Source organism: Papio anubis, chromosome 5 (genome assembly GCF_008728515.1).
Source record: "Papio anubis isolate 15944 chromosome 5, Panubis1.0, whole genome shotgun sequence".
Classification (NCBI taxonomy): domain Eukaryota; kingdom Metazoa; phylum Chordata; class Mammalia; order Primates; family Cercopithecidae; genus Papio; species Papio anubis.
The window spans coordinates 126,912,347-126,932,220 of NC_044980.1; the positions used below are offsets into that span (position 1 = coordinate 126,912,347).

The following is a 19,874-nucleotide window of genomic DNA, read 5'->3' on the forward strand; positions in this document are numbered from 1 at the left end:
TGTGTGTGTGTGTGTGTGTGTGTGTATGTTACTTTTTGGTCAAATACAGTTTCTGTGTGTGTGTGTGTGTGTGTATGTTACTTTTTGGTCAAATACAGTTTGTGTGTGTGTGTGTGTGTGTGTGTGTGTGTGTATTTTAAACAACCCTTTACAATGCAAAAACCATTTTTAGCTCAAAGACTACAAAAACAGGCTATGGGCCTGATTTGACCCACACACATAGTTTCCTATCTCTTGTACAGACAACAAATTGGAATTAAGTGAGACAACATATGGGACTTAGGTGAATCTGGGACAAATGAAAGGTGAGATGAAGGCAAACTACTGTCAAGGGATGATCTGAGCCTCAACAATTCAGTGAATGTGAAGAGAAAACAAGATTACATACGAATATAGATGTCAACTGGAAAAGGAAGGAGAAAAAAAGGGAGCACAAGGAAGAAAAAAAAAATCAAAATTTGTGAGCCATCTCAAGCCATAAAAAAACTTCATTCTATTGTAGGAGAGAAGCTGGAAACAATGACAGAGTAATGTGTTAAGAATTAAAGTACGGCTGGGCGCGGTGACTCAAGCCTGTAATCCCAGCACTTTGGGAGGCTGAGATGGGCGGATCACGAGGTCAGGAGATCGAGACCATCCTGGCGAACACGGTGAAACCCCGTCTCTACTAAAAAATACAAAAACTAGCCGGGCGAGGTGGCGGGCGCCTGTAGTCCCAGCTACTCGGGAGGCTGAGGCAGGAGAATGGCGGGAACCTGGGAGGCGGAGCTTGCAGTGAACTGAGATCGTGCCACTGCACTCCAGCCTGGGCGACAGAGTGAGACTCCGTCTCAAAAAAAAAAAAAAAAATTAAAGTACTAGCTCCAGTTAGGCATATAAATGACAATTAGAAGGGACAGAAGTTATGGTTATGTCAGCAGCCTCCAGTGAGCTAGGATATGAACTCTTTTCAAGCTAAACAAATATATATACACATTCAACCCATTTAAGTGAAGAGACACATTTAAGTCCACAAAAGCAAACTTAACTACCTACTATATAACTTACTTTTTATTGAAAGTATCTTGCATTCATGATGGATGCTTTCTGGGTTTTACCACATATTTTAATGATAAAAGTTAAATTATTTTTTACATGCAAGTAGTGTGAATAATTTTCCCCACATGGGAACACTGATTATAAAAAGATGACATCCCACATGGGTTAAGTGTCTTTTTTAATTGAAAAGCTAACAAACTGTCCAGTTACATTTCTCCCAAAAACCCACAAACTAGGTAGTAACTGAGTCTCTGGGCAATATATTTAAAACTAAGAGGATTAAAAATAAAATTAAAGAAAAAGAAAACAAGTCCTCGGATGCAATGAAGGGAGCCCTGCTACATACAGGCTAATCAATACAGTGGTACTCCTTGACTGCAGGAGGCTGGAAGACATCCTAGTAATTCCACTCAGAACATTTACCTCAAGAAGCCTTTTTCCAGTTTCCAACTCATGAATAAAGAGAATATTTTGTTAATTCTATTCCAAAAAACTTTTTTGCAACTTGTTTTATTTACAATGCCAACTTTCAAAAGGTCACTAAAGTTAACTGGACAATAAACTAGGCAGAAATTGCTTTACAAAAAAGAGGGAAAGCCCAAAATGCCACTTATAGAGAACCCACAGTTCAGTTTTATTCAGAGCAAAGAAAAAAGAAACTTTCGATCATACTAGAAGAAACTCAGCCATAGGTTTGGAATCTATACTCAAACTACACATGCAATGAGGACAATAGTCTGCTAATACAATTGACTTGCTGCTGCATTTGTCTACTGTTTGTCTAATATTAACAATTATAAACAGAGCAGTGCAACTAGTATTTGGAACAATCCTTACAGTGTTATAGTGTCAGGCACAACATTTCACTTCTCTTCACACCACTGGTTCTCTTTGCGTACCTAAAAGAGATGAATATAAGGAAGTACCTTAACTTGAGTAGTCTTTCCTAAGACTTAAAATACTACCTACTGATTCATCAATAGCCAGTGAGTTGAGTCAGAACTGAGAACCCATGGAAAATTAGAATAACATCAGATTAAGACTATATTTCCGGATATCCTTTTTTTGCCTCCCACGGTTTTTATTCTGCCCTGCTGAAATTATGAACAAAGCAAAGGCAATGGGCAATTTACTAAAGTTGACAGAGCAAATTCAGTTAATTCAGTCACATAATTTCAGTCTGTAGTCATGTCAACAAAATCATTCTGATCTATTATTTCATTTCCTCCCCTCATTAAGTTACTCTAAAGTACCCTAGCATATACTTCTCTATAGGGCTTGCTTTTCTGAAGTCAGATATGTATGGTCTATACAGAAAGTTGCAGGTGCCAAAACTAGTAACTGTTAATACAGTAACAAGAGCTCTTCTCATTGAAAACTAATTGTTCTTATGCTTAAAATGCAGTATCACCTAAGTGTTCAGATTCATAAAGACAGACCAGTAAGAATATGTTTAAGACACATAAAGTACATATTATCCCTGAAGTATCAAGACTACTTGATACAGTCACCTCTTTTCCTGGCATGTTATAGGTGTTAGTCCCTTTTTAAGAGCATGTGATCAAAGACAAAACTTTGTGCTACCTACCTGGGCTTCCTCCTCTTCAGTAAAGTCATTTTTGATATTGAAGGTCTTGCGAATCTCCTCAGGAGTCTTCCCCTTGATCATATTGGCAACAGTCTTGCATGTAACATCAAGCAAACCTTTGATGTCTAAGTAGTTTGCAGCCTGTAAAGAGACAGTTGTTTTCCTTAAAGTATACTTGATGTTTTAAACTAAATCCAAAGTTAATGATTGACATTCCATATCTAATAAAGCTGAAAATGCTAATTTTAACTTAAAGGGAGAATAAATCACTCTTAAGTTCTTCTGTGAAAGACTTTTATGTGACCTTCTTTGTTACACCTCTATAATGTTGCGTCCCTATGCTTCCTTAACCAAACTATACTAGCTCAAATGTTAAATAACAGCCACTACTGTTGTGTATGTGTGTACACATGCACACAAATACCACATCAGGTCTTGGCAAAAATATTTGTCCACGCTTAAAGAGTTCAAACATAAGCAGTTAAAGCACTACACTTTATTGATCTCTTTTTAAAAAACAGGTTTTGGTTTCATTGACTTTATTGTTTACCTGTTTTCTATTTCATTGATTTCTGCCCTTTAATATTCTCATTTTTCTGTTTAATTTCATCCTTTACTAGTTTAAGGTGGAAGCTTAGATCACCAATCTGAAACTTTTTTCCTTTCTAATAATATAGGTATTTCATTCCATCAGTTTCCTTCTAAGTAATTCTTTAGCAGCATCTCACAGATTTTTCATATGTTTTATTTCCATTCAGCTCAAAATACTTTCTATTTCTTCTTTGACCCGTAGCTTACCTGCAAATGTGTTAGTTTAAAAGTAGTTGCAGATTTTTCCAGATATCTTTCTGTTTGTGATTTCTAATTCCATTGCAGTCAGAAGACAAACTTTGTATGACTTGAATCCTTTTACGATAGACTTTTTTTTTTTTGAGACACCATCTCACTCTGTCACCCAGGCTGGAATTCAGTGGCATGATCTCAGCTTACTGCAACCTGCACCTCCCAGGTTCAGCCGATTCTCTTGCCTCAGTCTCCCAAGTAGGTGGGATTACAGGTGCGTGCCTCCACACCCAGCTAATTTATTTTATTTTTGAGACGGGACTCTGGCTCTGTCACTGGAGGGCGGTGGAGCGATCTTGGCTCACTGCAAGCTCCACCTCCCGGGTTCACGCCATTCTCCACAGCCTCCAAGCAGCTGAGACTACAGAAGCCTGCCACCACGCCCGGCTAATTTTTTGTATTTTTAGTAGAGACGGGATTTCACCATGTTAGCCAAGATGGTCTCGATTTCCTGACCTCGTGATCCTCCCGCCTCGGCCTCCTAAAGTGCTGGGATTACAGGTGTGAGCCACTGTGCCCAGCCTAAAACATTATATGTAATGATAGCAGAATACATATTCTTTTCAAGTGTATATTACCAAGACAGACCATGTCCTGGGCCATAAAACAAGTCTCAGCCAGGCGCAGTGGCTCACACCTATAATCCCGACACTTGGGAGGGCGAGGCGGGTGGATCACTTGAGGCTAGGAGCTCGAGACCAGCCTGGCCAGCATGATGAAACCCCATCTCTACTAAAAATATAAAAAATTAGCTAGGTGTGATGGCTCATGCCTGTAATCTCAGCTACTCATAAGGCTAAGGCAGGAGAATCGCTTGAACCCGGGAGGTGGAGGTTGCAGTGAGCCAAAATCACACCACTGCAACACAGCCTGTGTGACAAGAGTGAAACTCTGTCTCAAAAAAATATATATATATATATAATGTTTTATAAATGTCCATTAAGACAATTTGGTCAATAGTGTTATATCAAGTTATCCTGATTTCTGTCTAGTTATATTAACTGAGAGAGGTGCTGAAATCTCTATGATTGTCACTTTGTGGACTTCTTTGAGTTCTACTGGGTTTTGTTTCACTTGGAAGTTCCGCTTCTAGGCAGATAAACATTTATAACTGTTACGTCTTTTTAAAAAACTGATCCCCTTATCAATATGAAATAATCCTCTTTAACCCTGGTAATATTCTTTCCCTCCAAACCTATTTTAATATAGTTACTCCACCTTTCTTTTGACTTGTGTTAGTGTAGTGTATCTTCTTCCATTCTTTAAACCTAGTTGTGTCTATATATTTAAAGTGGGTTTCTTTTTTTTTTTTTTTGAGACGGAGTCTCGCTCTGTCGTCCAGGTTGGAGTGCAGTGACCAGATCTCAGCTCACTGCAAGCTCCGCCTCCCGGGTTTACGCCATTCTCCTGCCTCAGCCTCCCGAGTAGCTGGGACTACAGGCGCCCGCCACCTCGCCCGGCTAGTTTTTTGTATTTTTTAGTAGAGACGGGGTTTCACCGTGTAGGCCAGGATGGTCTCGATCTCCTGACCTCATGATCCGCCCGTCTCAGCCTCCCAAAATGCTGGGATTACAGGCTTGAGCCACCGCGCCCGGCCTAAAGTGGGTTTCTTATAGACAGCATAGCTAAGCTTGCTTTTCTGATCTGGTAATTTCTGCCTTTTAGCTGTGTTGAGACCATTTACATTTAGTGTGTTACTGACATGTGGATTTAAATATGGCATTACATTTGAATTTAGAGAGTATTAAAATTCAGTGTCAATGAAGTTAGCAAATTTTAAATCTATAAGAAGTGTTTAAAGGCTCTGGAATAGAGCTATCTTACACGTTAAAAACTTACCAGAATGAGTTCAAAAAGTGTTCCTTGGTCAACTTTCAGGAATTCTTGGTCCCAAACAGGGATATCGTCTGTTCGCTTTTCTTTGTTCTCATCATCTTCAGGAGGAGGAGGGTCATCCTTGTGGTGGGTACACCACTGAATGACCTACAACAACAAAAAAGTTTTATTCCTCTGTGGCATTTTGTCACAAGGTACTCATTCGAATCACTGCTGGGACAACTTATCCCTATACTGGAATAATAACTAGCTAGAGGTTGACTTGAGCCATTAACAGCCAAGCTTGAAAAGCAAAAATGAAGAATCTTTATAACCCTAGAAGGGAAAAGATCTTATTAGATAAAAGCAAGCCATGCTGACAGAGTACTGTACTTGACTACATTAAAAAGCTTCTATGCAAAAAGAAAAGTTAGACAGGACAATGACTGGAAGACACCTGCAGTATGTACAATGATTAGCCGAGAATATAAAATGTTTAAAAAATCATTATAGAGGCCGGGCGCGGTGGCTCAAGCCTGTAATCCCAGCACTTTGGGAGGCCGAGACGGGCGGATCACGAGCTCAGGAGATGGAGACCATCCTGGCTAACACGGTGAAACCCTGTCTCTACTAAAAAAAAAAAAATACAAAAAACTAGCCGGGCAAGGTGGTAGGCGCCTATAGTCCCAGCTACTCGGGAGGCTGAGGCAGGAGAATGGCGTAAACCCGGGAGGCGGAGCCTGCAGTGAGCTGAGATCCGGCCACTGCACTCCAGCCTGGGCGACAGAGCCAGACTCTGTCTCAAAAAAAAAAAAAAAAAATCATTATAGAGAAATGGGTTAATAATATGTACAGGCAATAAATGAAATCTGAAAGGCCAAACATAAGGAACACTCAACTTTACCAGAAGCAAAACTAACACTATGGATACTTCTCTAGATTGAAAAAAATCAAGAAACTGATACTAATTGTTGGGCAACAGTGGAAAGGAAACACGAACTCTATAGAGAGTATAAACTGGTATAACCCCTTTGAAAGCTAATCCAGCACTCCTCAGTTAAAACTGAATATGTATATATATTGTAACCAGGAAATTCCAAATACCCCAGACACATGTGTAAGACTATTTGGTGTAGGAACAAAGCAGGAAAAGCCCCCAAAATTCCCTTAATAGGAGAATAATTACTTCATAAAGTTTCAGGAAGCTGATTACCTAGACTATACATACCAGCATAAAGACCAAAATCAATACTGAAAGTGTTTTCAGTTGTAGAATCTAGGCAGTGGCTACATGGGTGTCTACTGTGACAAAAATTCTTTCAATTTTTCTGTATGGTTAAAACTTTTTCATAGCAAAATATTGGAGGAATAAACAATGCTGAGAGAAAATGACAGGGTCAAGAAATTATACTGCCAGGATACAAAAAAAAAAAAAAAAAGAAAACAATTTCAATAAGGAAAAGCCAAGCAATGGGTTTTTTGTTTGTTTTTGAGACAAGGTCTCACTGTGTCACCCAGGCTGGAATGCAGTGCCCTGATCATGGCTCACTCGACCTCCTGTGCTTGAGCGATCCTCCCACCTCAGCCTCCCGAGTAGCCTGGCTCATTTTTGTATTTTGTTTCTGTAGACATAACGTTTCATCATGTTGCAAACTCCTGAACTCAAGCAATTCACCCACCTTGCTCTCCCAAAGTGTTGGGATTACAAGTATGAGCCACCGTGCCTGGCCAGCAAAAGGTTTTTGTTTTTGTTTTAATTTTGAGACGGAGTTTCACTCTTGTTGCCCAGGCTGGAGTGCAATGGCGCTATCTTGGCTCACCGCAACCTCCACCTCTTGGGTTCGAGCAATTCTGCCTCGGCCTCCTCAGTAGCTGGGATTACAGGTACCTGCCACAATGCCCAGCTAATTTTTTTTAATATTTTTAGTTGGCCAGGTTGGTCTCGAACTCCTGACCTCAGATGATCCACCCGCCTTGGCCTCCCAAGTGCTGGGATTACAGGCATGAGCCACCGCGACCAGCTAAGGGTTTTTAATGAAATAAATAATAGCTTCTTAAGTAGCATTCCACTTATATAAGAAAAGAAACAAATGTCAATTAATATTTGCTTATCCAGGCATTTAAAACACTCTAAACTTGGGTGCAGTGGCTCATACTTGTAATCCCAGCACTTTTGGAGGCTGAGGCAGGATGACTGCTTAAGGCCAGAAGTTCAAGACTAGCCTCCTGGGCAATATAGAGAGACCCCATCTCTACAAAAAATGATGATGGTAGTAATAATAGGCTGGACACTGTGGCTCACACCTGTAATCCTAGCACTTTGGGAGGCCGAGGTGGGTGACTTAGTTGAGCCCAGAAGTTCAAGACCAGCCTGGGTAACATGGTGAAACCCTGTCTCTATAAAAAATACAAAAATGAGATAGGAGTGGTTGTGCACACCGATGATCCCAGCTACTCAGAAGGTTGAGGCAAGAGAATCACTTGAGCCCAGGAGGTTAACGCTGTAGTGAGCCATGACTGTGCCACTGCACTCCAACCTGGGCAAGAGTGTGACATTCTGTCAAAAAAAAAAAAAAAAAAAAATCACTACCACTACTAACAAAAAATAAAAATTTAAACATAAAAAACTCTTAAAAGGATATATAAGAAACTAATGCCTAGGTTCACAATGGGTGGCGCCAGGAAGTCTCTACAAAAATAAAAAAATTAGCTGGGCATGGTAGCGGGTGCCTGTAATCCCAGCTACTCGAGGGGATGAGGCAGGAAAATCACTTGAACCCAAGAGGCAGAGGTTGCAGTAAGCTGAGATCGTGCCACTGCACTCCAGCCTGGGCGACAAAGTGAGACTCTGTCTCAGAAAAAAAAAAAAGGCCAGGTGCAATGGCTCACGCCTATAATCCCAGCACTTTGGGAGGCCAAGGTGGGCAGATCACAAGGTCAGGAATTCACTGACCAACACAGTGAAACCCCATCTCTACTAAAAAATACAAAAATTAGCCGGGCATGGTGGCAAGTGCCTGTAATCCCAGCTACTTGGGAGGCTGAGGCAGGAGAATTGCTTGAACCTGGAAGGTGGAGGTTGTAGTGAGCCGAAATTGTGCCACTGCTCTCCTGCATGGGCAACAGAGTGAGATCAAAAAAAAAAAAAAAAAAAAAAACCAAACAAACAAAAAAATTCAGGTTGGCTGGGCATGGTGGCTCCACCTGTAATCCCAGCACTTTGGGAGGCCAAGGCAGGGAGATCACCTGAGGTCAGGAGTTGGAGACCAACCTGGCAACATGGTGAAAACCTGTCTCTACTAAAAAAAAACAAAAATTAGCTGGCGTGGTGGTGGGTGTCTGTAATCCCAGCTATTCAGGAGGCTGAGGCAGGGAGAATTACTTGAACCCAGAAGGCAGAGGCTGCAGTGAGCTGAGATCACACCACTGCACTCCAGCCTGGGCCACAGGGCGAGACTCCATCTCAAACCAAAAAAAAAAAAAACACACAAACCACCTTTCATTTTGTTATATGGAAAAAAAACAAATGAACAAACATAGAAATGTATAGTTTGCTACCTTAAGAATGGGGGAAAAGGCTGGGTGCGGTGGCTCACGCCTGTAATCCCAGCACTTTGGGAGGCCGAGGGGGGCAGATCACGAGGTCAAGAGATCAAAACCATCCTGGCCAACATGGTGAAACCCCGTCTCTACTAAAAATACAAAAATTAGCTGGGCATGGTGGTGTGCACCTGTAGTCCCAGCTACTCAGGAGGCAGAGGTTGCAGTGAGCCGAGATCACGTCACTGCACTCCAACCTGGCAACAGAGCAAGACTCTGGTCTCAAAAAAAAAAAAAAAAAAAGGGGGGGGGGGGTGCGGGGAGAAACACACTTACTTGTTAATACCTGTATTACAAATACTAAAAGGATAAACTGCTACCGGAAAGGGGACTGGAATAGATAAGGACAGAAATGGGAACAAAGTGTTACATATTCCTTTCTTACGACTTTAGCCATTTCAAAATTATAAATCTAAGAAAGATAGTCACGATTCAATTCCACCATGCTCTAGAAGTGGTATCTTTACAGAAGACTATTTAACAATATCTACCAAAATTTAGGTATATAAGCCAACCTGTGATCCAGATATTCTACATGTAGATCATCCTTCCTAGAGAAGTGTTTGCATAGGTATATACAGTACAGATGCCCAATAAATGACAATAGTCAACTGGCAAGAAAGCAGATAGAACTTTTTTCTGTATATTTTAAGAACATATAAACATCACTCAAGTAAGTGTTTAAGAACATTCAAATTTAAAAGTAATTTTAAGCAGTAAATTCTAACATAGATTGTTGAATTACTTATATTAATCAATTAGTGTTATATATTAAGCAGAAGAAACTTAAACTCTTTAAAGACCTTACCTTTTTTAATATTGCTGCATTCACATTTGGTAGAGGAACTGGGTCATCATCTCCTTCATCATCCATTCCCAAATCTAAGAAAACCAGAAGAAAATTTCTATTTCCTAATTCCATTATAATACTTATACCAACCAAGCTATGTCTCAAAACATAAGAGTCAGCCCCCATATCCATGAGTTCTACATCTGTGGATTCAACCAACCACAGATCGAACATATTGGGAAAAAAAATGGATGGCTGTGTCTGCACTAAACATGTAGACTTGTTTCCTTGTCATTATTCCCTAAATACAGTATAAAAACTACTTACATAGCATTTACATTGTATTTGGTATTGTAAGTAATCTAGAGAGGATTTTAAGTATACAAGGTGATGTGCATATGTTATATGGCAACACTATACTATTATAAGGGACTTGAGTATTGGTGGATTTTGGTATCCACAGGGGTGTCCTAAAACCAATCCCCCATGGATACCAAGGGACGACTGTAACTTTTAAGACATGTCTGAAAGAATATAAAAAGGACTTTACTTAGAACAGCTCTCTTAGGAGCATTTAAAAATCGGTGGCTCCTAAAGATGGAGTCCATAAAACCACCCAAAACTACATAAACTTGTGTGAGTAGACAAATAAAGGAATATTACATTTTTAAAAGTTCTTAATTAGGAGGAAAAGTGATTTAGTAAGTTGGGCTTGAATGACTGGGCAGCCATCTGAAAAAATTAAAGATGGATCCTTTCCTTACCCCTTTACATCAAATTCTCCAGATGAACTGTATTTTAAAAAGTAAAATAATGAAAACTATTACAGTTAATAAAATGTCGATCTATTCAAATCTGAAACCCACAGATGTGTGTATACATACACACACTAAAAACACTAAAAATACACACACACACATATACACACACACACACACAATCATGCAGCCACTGACAAAAACAAGGCAGGCAGCTCCAAACATAATGGTATGATCCCAAGATTAAAGTTTTTAAACTAGGTTAAAAAAAAATTATCCGAATAAAAATAGAAATCGCTTTTTTTCAACAGGATATATGAGAAAGAGTTAATATTATGTGTAAGGAAGTTAAAGAACATCAGTTAAGGGACACAATTATGGGGCTATCAATAATCCAGGCACAAGATGATAGCCTGGACAAGGTTTGTAGCTAAGGAGGTGGTAAGAAATGACCTAATTCTGTCTGCATTTTGAAAGTAGAGACAATAGAATTTGCCAACAGAAGGCAAGTAGAATGTGAAAAGAGTTAACACTAAGGTTTATGGCATGAAAAGGATGAAGTTGCCACCAATTGATAAGGGGAAGGCTGTCAGAGGAACTATTATTTTTAGGAAGAGAGGAGCAAGAGCTCTAGTTTCCTAAACGTAAAATATTAGATATCCAAGGGCAGTTGTATGTTCAAGTCCAGAAATCAAGAGAAGAAATCAGAACTGTAAGTAAGTTTGGGAATTGGTGTATAGATGGTTTATAATGCTATGACACTATGCTCAAGCAAATGGATGTGTATAGATATAGTGAAGAGGTCCAAAGATGAAGCCCTGAGGCTTTAAAGACTGGAAGACAGAAGGGTGTGAGGTAAGTACTAAGTGGAATTTTAGGAACCAAGTGAAGAGGGGAATAATCAAGCATCAAATAATGTCAACAGGTCTAGATAAGAACTGAAAACAGACAATGCACTTGATGACATGGGGTTCACTGAGCTTTATTTACAAGCAGTTCCAGTGGAGCGGTAAAGATGAGAGTAGATTCAAAAATAATTCATGTCATCTTGCATGGATGGATTCACTCATCTCCCCTCTCTTCTTCCTCCCACCAATGCCTATCCCTGATCCTATCTCAGCTTAGAGTGAAACTGTAAAATGACAATGTCTCATGTAAAGCTCTGTGTGGAACAAGTCGCTTATGTCTTTCCTGAACAAGTATGAAATCTTTTTCATCAGCTGAGAGAAAGAAGTTATAAAATGTAAAATACTTTGGTCTTGAGAACTAAGATATCAGAGGAAACATACAGACCAGCTTGTTTAGATCCAAATGTAATTTGGAACGAGGCTTAACTCACACTAAAAATAACGCTTTTGGCCAGGCATGGTGCCTCACGCATGTAATCCCAGTACTTTGGGAGGCCAAGGTGGGTGGATCACCTGAAGTCAGGAGTTCGAGACCAGCCTGGCTAACATGGTGAAACCCCATTTCTACTAAAAATACAAACAAATTGGCCAGGCGTGGTGGCTCACGCCTGTAATCTTAGCACTTTGGGAGACAGAGGCAGGCAGATCACGAGGTCAGGAGTTCAAGACCAGCCTGACCAACACGGTGAAACTCCGTCTCTACTAAAAATACAAAAAACTAGCCGGGTGTGGTGCTGCACGCCTGTAATCCCAGCTAGTCAGGAGGCTGAGGCAGAAGAACGACTTGAACCCAGGAGGCGGAGGTTGCAGTGAGCCGAGATTGTGCCACTGCACTCTAGCCTGGGTGACAGAGTGAGACTCCGTCTCAAAAAAAAAAAAAAGCTGGGCATGGTGGCACGTGCCTGTAATCCCAGCTACTTGGGAGGCTGAGTCAGCAGAACTGCTCGAACCCATGAGGCAGAGATTGCAGTGAGCCGCGATTGTGCCACTGCACTCCAGCCTGGGCAACAAGAGTGAAACTCCATCTCAAAAAATAATAATAATAAAAAAATAAGGCTTTTATGACTGTAAAGGATCATAAAGCTAATTTTTTATTTTTTGTAAAGACAGGGTCTTGCTATGTTGTCCAGGCTGGTTTTGAACTCCTGGGCTCAAGCAATCCTCTTTAAATCCTCCAGCATGTAAACTAAGGATGTACAGTATTTTTTGCTTTCAGACTAAAAGCACAAATAGCAACAGTCATTCCTTTAAGCTATTCAGTTTCAGGGACTTCTGAAAGATATCTGTATCCTGATACTGTACCCTGGACCTAAACTAATCATCTAATCCACATGTAAATGTGCCAGGAGTCTCACTTCTGATTGTCCTGTGGATTAAAAGGTTTTATTTTTGTTTTCTAAGTCACATAAAACCCATAACCAGAGATACTGCAGATGGAAAACAAGAAAAGCAGTAAGTTGCCAAATTCAAAAGACTCCAGTCCTCAAGAGGCTAAAATCTTATGTAAGCCATTGGTACTTAAGATAAAACCATTCACTTGATTCCCAAAGGCAATGGAGTAAAAGAATAATTTAATTGTTGCTAACTGCCTATCAGTCCACTTACTTCATTGATCAAAGTTGGCATGCTAAGTCTTCAAGATGCCCTACGTTTTTAAACTTGGCAAATGCTTCTTTGAAGCAGCACAGGACAGATTAGTGTCAGGCACCAAGATAAAATAAAGAACACTTTCAATGCCAAAGTATTCAGGCAGCAATTCAGGTATCGGTTTCTACATCTTCTGGATAAAACCTTACTCACCTGGCCTTTTAGGGACACTTGGATTACTTTCACTTTTTTTTAGTGAGCATAACATACTTCTTCATTCAATAGGTACTTGATGAACAGTGACTGTGAGATGTACCAAGCAGTTTACAACTTAGTAGAAGTTATCTTAAGTTACCAGAATACAGGACTTTAAGGGCCACCATGATTGGTACCAGTTACTAAAGAGAATTCTAAGCTTTTATCAGAAAACAGATGTCACCCACTTAAAAAACAAAACGGAAGACACATCTCTGTAATTCAGCTTCTGCCTCTACCACACCTAAGTATCTGCAGCTAGAAGTCCTCTAACTTATTAACTATGAAATTCTAAGGACCAGTATACAGTATATAAATCTGGCAATCACTCTAGTCACCTAGAAATGTTCCCTTTTCCCTTAACTTACACAAATGCTACTTTACTAATTCTCTACTACTGACTTCTATACTCTTTAGCACCCCAGCTCCAACATCATCATCTTCCAGAGTTAAACTCCCATAACCCAATATATAAAACAAGTCTCCTTATCTCTAGCAGTCTAACTCTGGGGCCAATATTCACAAACTCAATCACCTAGTAGACTGCTACATAGATCTTCTGAAGGAATCTCAAACATGGTTTAAGCTTAAAGTCATTTTCTTCTCCATTCCTCTCAAACCCATTTTCAGCTCTACCAACTACAGTATCGCAATTCCATCCCACCCCAACTGAAAACCTTATTTTTACTTTCCCTAGCACACCCTGTCTACTTTACTTCAGAATGATCTCCCAAAACATCCTAATTTTACTGGATTTAAATATCACCTCGGCTGGGCTTAATGGCTCACGCCTGTAATTCCAACATATTGGGAGGCTGAGGTGGGAGGATCACCTGAGGTCAGGAGTTTGAGACCAGCCTAACATGGAGAAACCTCGTCTCTACTAAAAATACAAAATGAGCTGGGCATGGTGGCGCATGCCTGTAATCCCAGCTACCTGGGAGGCTGAGGCAGAAGAAGTGCTTGAACCCCGGAGGCAGAGGTGGCAGTGAGCTGAGATCGCACCACTGCACACCAAGCTGGGCAACAAGAGCAAAACTCGGCCTCAAAAAAATAAATAAATAGAAGAAATATCCTCACCAGTACTACATACTGCAATCTCTTCAAGACTGAAGCATAACACTAGCCAAGATGTTCCCACGGCGCCACTTGGCACGCAACTTTATTAATGCGCTAATTACACCATGTGACAAGTTTGCCTTGTGTCTGGCTTCCCTCCTAGTTTATAAGTTCTTCAAGGGCAAAGGCCATGTCTCACTTACCTTCTTTTCACCAGCACCAATGTTGGCATATAACCCTTCTCTTCGTTTAAGTATTTATAAGCTACTGATCTTCCCTACATAAAAAACCTCTGACATTTAAGTACTAAAGAACACTCAATACTACTGAGTTTTTTTCATCAATTCCAGACACTGATTTGTATCACCCCACTGGTAATACTTAAAAGAGATCTACATTAACTAGTGAGTTTCAAGAACTGTTTTCTAACTCACTTCCTCATGCTGCATATATACTTTGTAGCAGTTTCAGGGGAATGACAAAAAGAGAAAGCTTGTTTTAAAAAAAAAAAAAAAATTCTGCCTGGCACAGTGGCTCATGCCTGTAATGTGGCTCTTCCCAGTACTTTGGGGTGCTGAGGTGGGAGGATGGCTTGAGTCCAAAAGTGTGAGAACAGCCGGGGTAACATTTAGGCTGGGCATGGTGGCTCACGCCTGTAATCCCAGCACTTTGGGAGGCTCAGGCAGGCAGATCATGAGGTCACGAGTTCGAGACCAGCCTGACCAACATGGTGAAATCCTGTCTCTACTAAAAATACAAAAATTAGCCAGGCATGGTGGCGTGCACCTGTAATCCCAGCTACTTGGGAGGCTAAGGCAGGAGAATCACTTGAACCCGGAAGGCAGAGGTTGCAGTGAGCTGAGATCATGCCACTTGCACTCCAGCCTGGGCAACAGAGCAAGACTCCGTCTCAAAAAAAAAAAAAAAAAAAATTAAAAACTCAGCTGGGGCTGGGCACAGTGGCTCACGCCTGTGATCCCAACACTTTGGGAGGCCAAGGCGGGCGGATGACCTGAGGTTGGGAGTTCGACACCAGCCTGACCAACATGGAGAAACCTCGTCTCTAAAGAAAATACAAAATTAGTTGGGCTTGCTGGCGCAAGCCTCTAATTCCAGCTATTCGGGAGGCTGAGGCAGGAGAATCGCTTGAACCAGGGAGACGGAGGTTACAGTGAGTCAAGATTACACCATCGCACTTCAGGCTGGGCAACAAGAGCAAAAATCTGTCTCAAAAAAAATCAGCTAGATGTGGTGGCACATGCCTGTACTCCCAGTTATTCAGGAGGCTGAAGTGAGAGGATTGCTTGAGCCCAGAAGGTTGAGGCTGCAGTGAGCCGTGACTGCACCACTGCACTCCAGCCTGGGCAAGAGTGAGACTCCGTCTCGAATGAATGAATGAATGAATGAATAAATAAATAAATAAAATCTACACAGCAATCCACAGAGCTCACTCCCTTCACTGAAATAAGGTGTTCTATTCAGCTACCATTATAGGACGGTATCTCTTTTCCAAAGACTTTAATTTCTGTCACTGGAACTTATGAATTCAAATTTACTTGAACAGAAATTAACCATTGCCTAAGGCTTGGCAATCACTTCAATGTTTATTACCTTATGATTTTATCCATTTAATTACAGAACAACCCTCACTAATTCAGACAATGCAGAAAGGATGACTTGTATCAGAAAAATGTAAGTTATAAAGAAAAAAATGTAAACTTTACCTCTTTATACTCTCAAGCACCTTACGACAGCCTGCTGCTCATATAAACTTGATATTCACAAATTATCTCAAATTACACATTTCTCCCCATCCAGGTTTTCCAATCAACTTACCTTCCAACATGGTCTTAATAGTCACAGATTGTTTGGCAATTTCCACATCAACTTCAAATATCTCTCCATCAGAACTCTGCAACTTAATTGAAGGCATCTAAAAACAAGTACATTAGATGTAAAATTTGAGAGAGAGTTCTACATGATATTTCATCAACTACAGTCCGTCAGAAGGCTATAACTTATTGACCACAAAGTTCTAAGGACCTACAATACATAATCCTGTAAAACACTGTTGAAAGTAGTTATTCACAGGTTAGCCTGCAAGTATTTCTATTAACTTTTTTCAAAGTATAACTACTAGGAACAGAAGCTTTTAAGGCCTGCCCTACTGAACTCACTATTGGTATAAATTTAATAAAACATACATATTTGTATTTGCTTTCTTCCTGCCTTTCGTCTCCCAATGAATACTGGACTACTCCATTTGAGCAGTTAACTGCCACAATTAACTACATGCAAACCTAAGGAAGGTCAGTCCAAAATAAACAAGGCTACCAAATAAGACAGAAATTTTCCCCACAGTGAGACCTACCTGTGAAGATGAGTTCAGATCCAGAGAGTAAATCAGAATATGCTGATTTATGTCTGAGGTAATGCAAGACCATATACACGAGAATAAAATGATTTAAAGATAAGCAGATGTGAGTACAATTCCCTAAATCTAGTAAGAAGCTTCATTTCAGAGCGCTTTTTATCTTTCAGTACTGACTGTCCAACTGACCAACTTTGAGATCTCTTGTCAAGAGCTCCATAATAATAACCTATTACTTGCTCTGAAAATGCATTTATTAACTCAGATTAATTATGAGTCACTAGGAAAAAGATAATCTTACATAAAAAGTTAGGCAATTAGGCCAGGCGCGGTGGCTCACGCCTATAATCCCAGCACTTTGGGAGGCCGAGGCAGGTGGATCACGAGGTCAGGAGATCGAGACCATCCTGGCTAACATGGTGAAACCCCGTCTCTACCAAAAATACAAAAAATTAGCCGGGCGTGGTGGTGGGCGCCTGTAGTCCCAGCTACTTGGGAGGCTGAGGCAGGAGAATGGCATGAACCCAGGAGGCAGAGCTTGCAGTGAGCCGAGACCGCGCCGCTGTACTCCAGCCTGGGTAGCAGAGCGAGACTCCGTGTCAAAAAAAAAGTTAAGCAATTAATTTCAAAGGACTTGAGTTCTGGCAAAAAAAAAAAAAAAAAGGAATTTAAAATTAAAAGTCCAACAATTTCTTACCATCTTCAAATTCTTTTTTTAAAAAAGAAAACATACATAAAAGAAAAACAACAAAAGAGTAGCAATACCTGGTACAGATTAATTCAAGGCCTCTTAAAATTCACATACAACTTTTAAAAGGCCCATGCTTCTCAAATATTCATAATCCAATGATGTCACTATTAACTTATGGTACCTCTGAAGTTTTCTAGGTGTGTTGTATTAAAAATCGCATATATTTTCACAAAAGTGTATCATTTGGCATTTAAAACATGCATCACACCCATTTTATGTTCAAAGACTTATGACCCATTACATCGGTTAAAATATTCATTCAGCTTCTCTGAGACAATTGTCCCCAATCCCAAAGCAAACAGGTTCTTAGGCAAAGGAAGCAAAAAAGTAAAGCGTGTTTTAAAACCAGCCACTGAAATATCCTACTCTCACTCATCCATGGTTGGAGAGAATCAGATTTCACTTTGCAATTCACAAACATGTCTGCTTCTCCATGTTGCTTAGCGCTTGCCAATAATGCCGTTGTCCCTGCTCAATGAAGAAGGACCCAGAGTAGAGGACCCTTCCTGTGACAAGACAACAACAAAAGGTATCTCCAAATGAAAATATTTTAACGTGAGTCCAATTTTTAATTATAAAACATTTAAACATGTAATTTTTATATCAGATAGTACTGAAATGAACAGTGCAGAATCACAAGTCTAACAATGCAGTTGATAAAATTACTCTAAAAGCAAGACGACCGTTTCATATTTCTTTCAAATAACTCAAGTGCTTAGTCATAGTCAAATTCGTGGATTGGGTTACTCTTAAGGGAGTTGAGATCTTACTAAATAGCAGGTAGGTAATCGGTTAAATCTGTAATTCGATGCACTTGGTAATACTAAACTAAAAGATAAGTTTTAGTGTTACAGTAGAATAAAGTGCAAAATTTTTAAGTAATAATGGATGAAATTTTGATTTGAAATGTTTTCAAAACAATTCCATTCTAAAGAAAGAGGCCTAAAGGCTCCTGCACTTGTAAATAATTCTCCATGGCCAGCATAAAGTGGGTTCTATCACATCATAAAGGGAAAAAAACCCTGCGTTTTAAGTGACCCGAAATTCTGACACTGCTTTTTAGACTGCACAGTGGAGGAGACTATTGTTCTATGACACAGATACATTCTATTGTGACGCTCTAATGGAAAAATGCATGTTCCTAAAACCCAAACGTGAAGTTCCCATTAAAAGTGAACCAAAGCAGCTGGACATCCTATTTGTTTAAAAGCCAGACACTTCGAGTTAAGTTATACACAGCTCTTACAAGTCACACCACTCTGAAGATGGTATCTGCTATCACAATAGTTATTTCAACGACTCCAAGTCATAGCAAAACAACGCGAAGAAATATTTAGAAGGAACAGGCGGCTATGTGCAGAAACTCGGCGCCCGCACACAGTTAGCCAGGACCGACGGGTAGCTAGTGACGCCAGACACGGGGGAGAAAGGATGGCAGCCAGGAACCGGGCGGCCTCAGACCACCACCGCAGCTCTCCCTCCCGACCACAACAAAAGCCAGACACCGACACACGCCCATGCTCACGACAGCCAAGGGACCCCCATTCACAACCCCGCCGCCACCCCCGCCCTGGTCCCCGGGACAGCAGGCTTAAGGCCAAGAGAGGCCCCCGGCCATAGCCTGGGCCTTGCAGCCGAGCCTGCGCCGGCTGACGCTCGGCCGGTGCAGAGAAAGCCCAGCCCGGGGTTCGGCTCACACTTATGGAGCGCTGTGAGGACGCGCGGCCAGAGCAGGCCTCGCTGAATCGGGGGCGGAGAGGGTGAACGAGACCTGATGGTGTCTCCCGAAGAACGGGGGCGACAACACGATCCACCGGGCCCGAAAGAAGGCCAGGCCCAGTCACCGCCCGCCGCGGGCAGGCCCAAACCGCAGCAGTGAGGCCAGCCTGCATGCAATCCGGGCGCCACGACCCTTTCCAGCTCAGTGGGCGGCTACTCACGGTGTTCGGTGTTAAGGAGACTGCCGGCGGGAGGCTGACGAGAGCTAGGAGACGTCAGCGGAGGAACAGAAAAGCGGAGGACGAAACCACTACAGCCTCTCGGCGCGGCGCGGCGTCTGCTTTATAGGAGAGAGCGCAGGCGCCGAGGACCCCGGGGCGCGCGGCGTCACACAGCGGCTGGGCTGGCCGCCGAGATCGCCTGACAGCAGGCCGAAGACGGCGGGGCGGGCCCAGGCCGGGAGGCGACGAGGAGCTGCCGGGGCGGCTGGCCGGGGGGTTGGGGAACGGGAGAGCTTTCGCCTTTCCCTAGCTCTGAAAGCGCCGCGCTCTCTCATCAACTGGGTGCCGAACCCTGACTGGCCTAGAAAGGTCTTTCAGGCAGGGGCGCCCTAAGCCGAGTAAAATACCCCAGCTAAACGGCCTGGAAAAAACAGAACGGGGCGTGTGTGCGCCTATGTGTGTGTTCCTGGGAACAACAGAACGGGGCGCGCGCGTGTGTGTGTGTGTGTTCATTCCTGGGAGGGGCTGCGTGTGTGTGTACGCGCGTGTGTTCATTCCTGAGGTGTATGTG

The 19,874-nt window shown here is 41.6% G+C and overlaps 1 protein-coding gene across 1 annotated transcript; it reads right to left on the minus strand.

Moving 5' to 3' along the window:
* Positions 1-1,037: 1,037 nt before the first annotated feature.
* SKP1 (S-phase kinase associated protein 1) lies at positions 1,038-19,482 on the minus strand. Its single transcript, XM_003900102.3, has 6 exons — positions 19,304-19,482; positions 16,078-16,174; positions 9,693-9,766; positions 5,309-5,452; positions 2,627-2,767; positions 1,038-1,937 (listed from the first exon to the last, which is right to left on the minus strand). Exons 2-6 carry the CDS (start codon positions 16,172-16,174, stop codon positions 1,902-1,904), a joined length of 492 nt encoding a protein of 163 aa, XP_003900151.1. The 5' UTR covers positions 19,304-19,482; the 3' UTR covers positions 1,038-1,901.
* Between the last annotated feature and the right edge of the window lie 392 nt (positions 19,483-19,874).

Coding starts and splice junctions, on each gene's coding strand:
- SKP1 (XM_003900102.3), bottom strand. CDS start 16,174: ATGCCTTCAATTAAGTTGCAGAGTTCTGATGGAGAGATATTTGAAGTT. Junction 5,453..9,692: donor ATGCAGCAATATTAAAAAAG/GTAAGGTCTTTA, acceptor TTGTTGTTGTAG/GTCATTCAGTGGTGTACCCA. Junction 2,768..5,308: donor CACTTTTTGAACTCATTCTG/GTAAGTTTTTAA, acceptor GTCTCTTTACAG/GCTGCAAACTACTTAGACAT.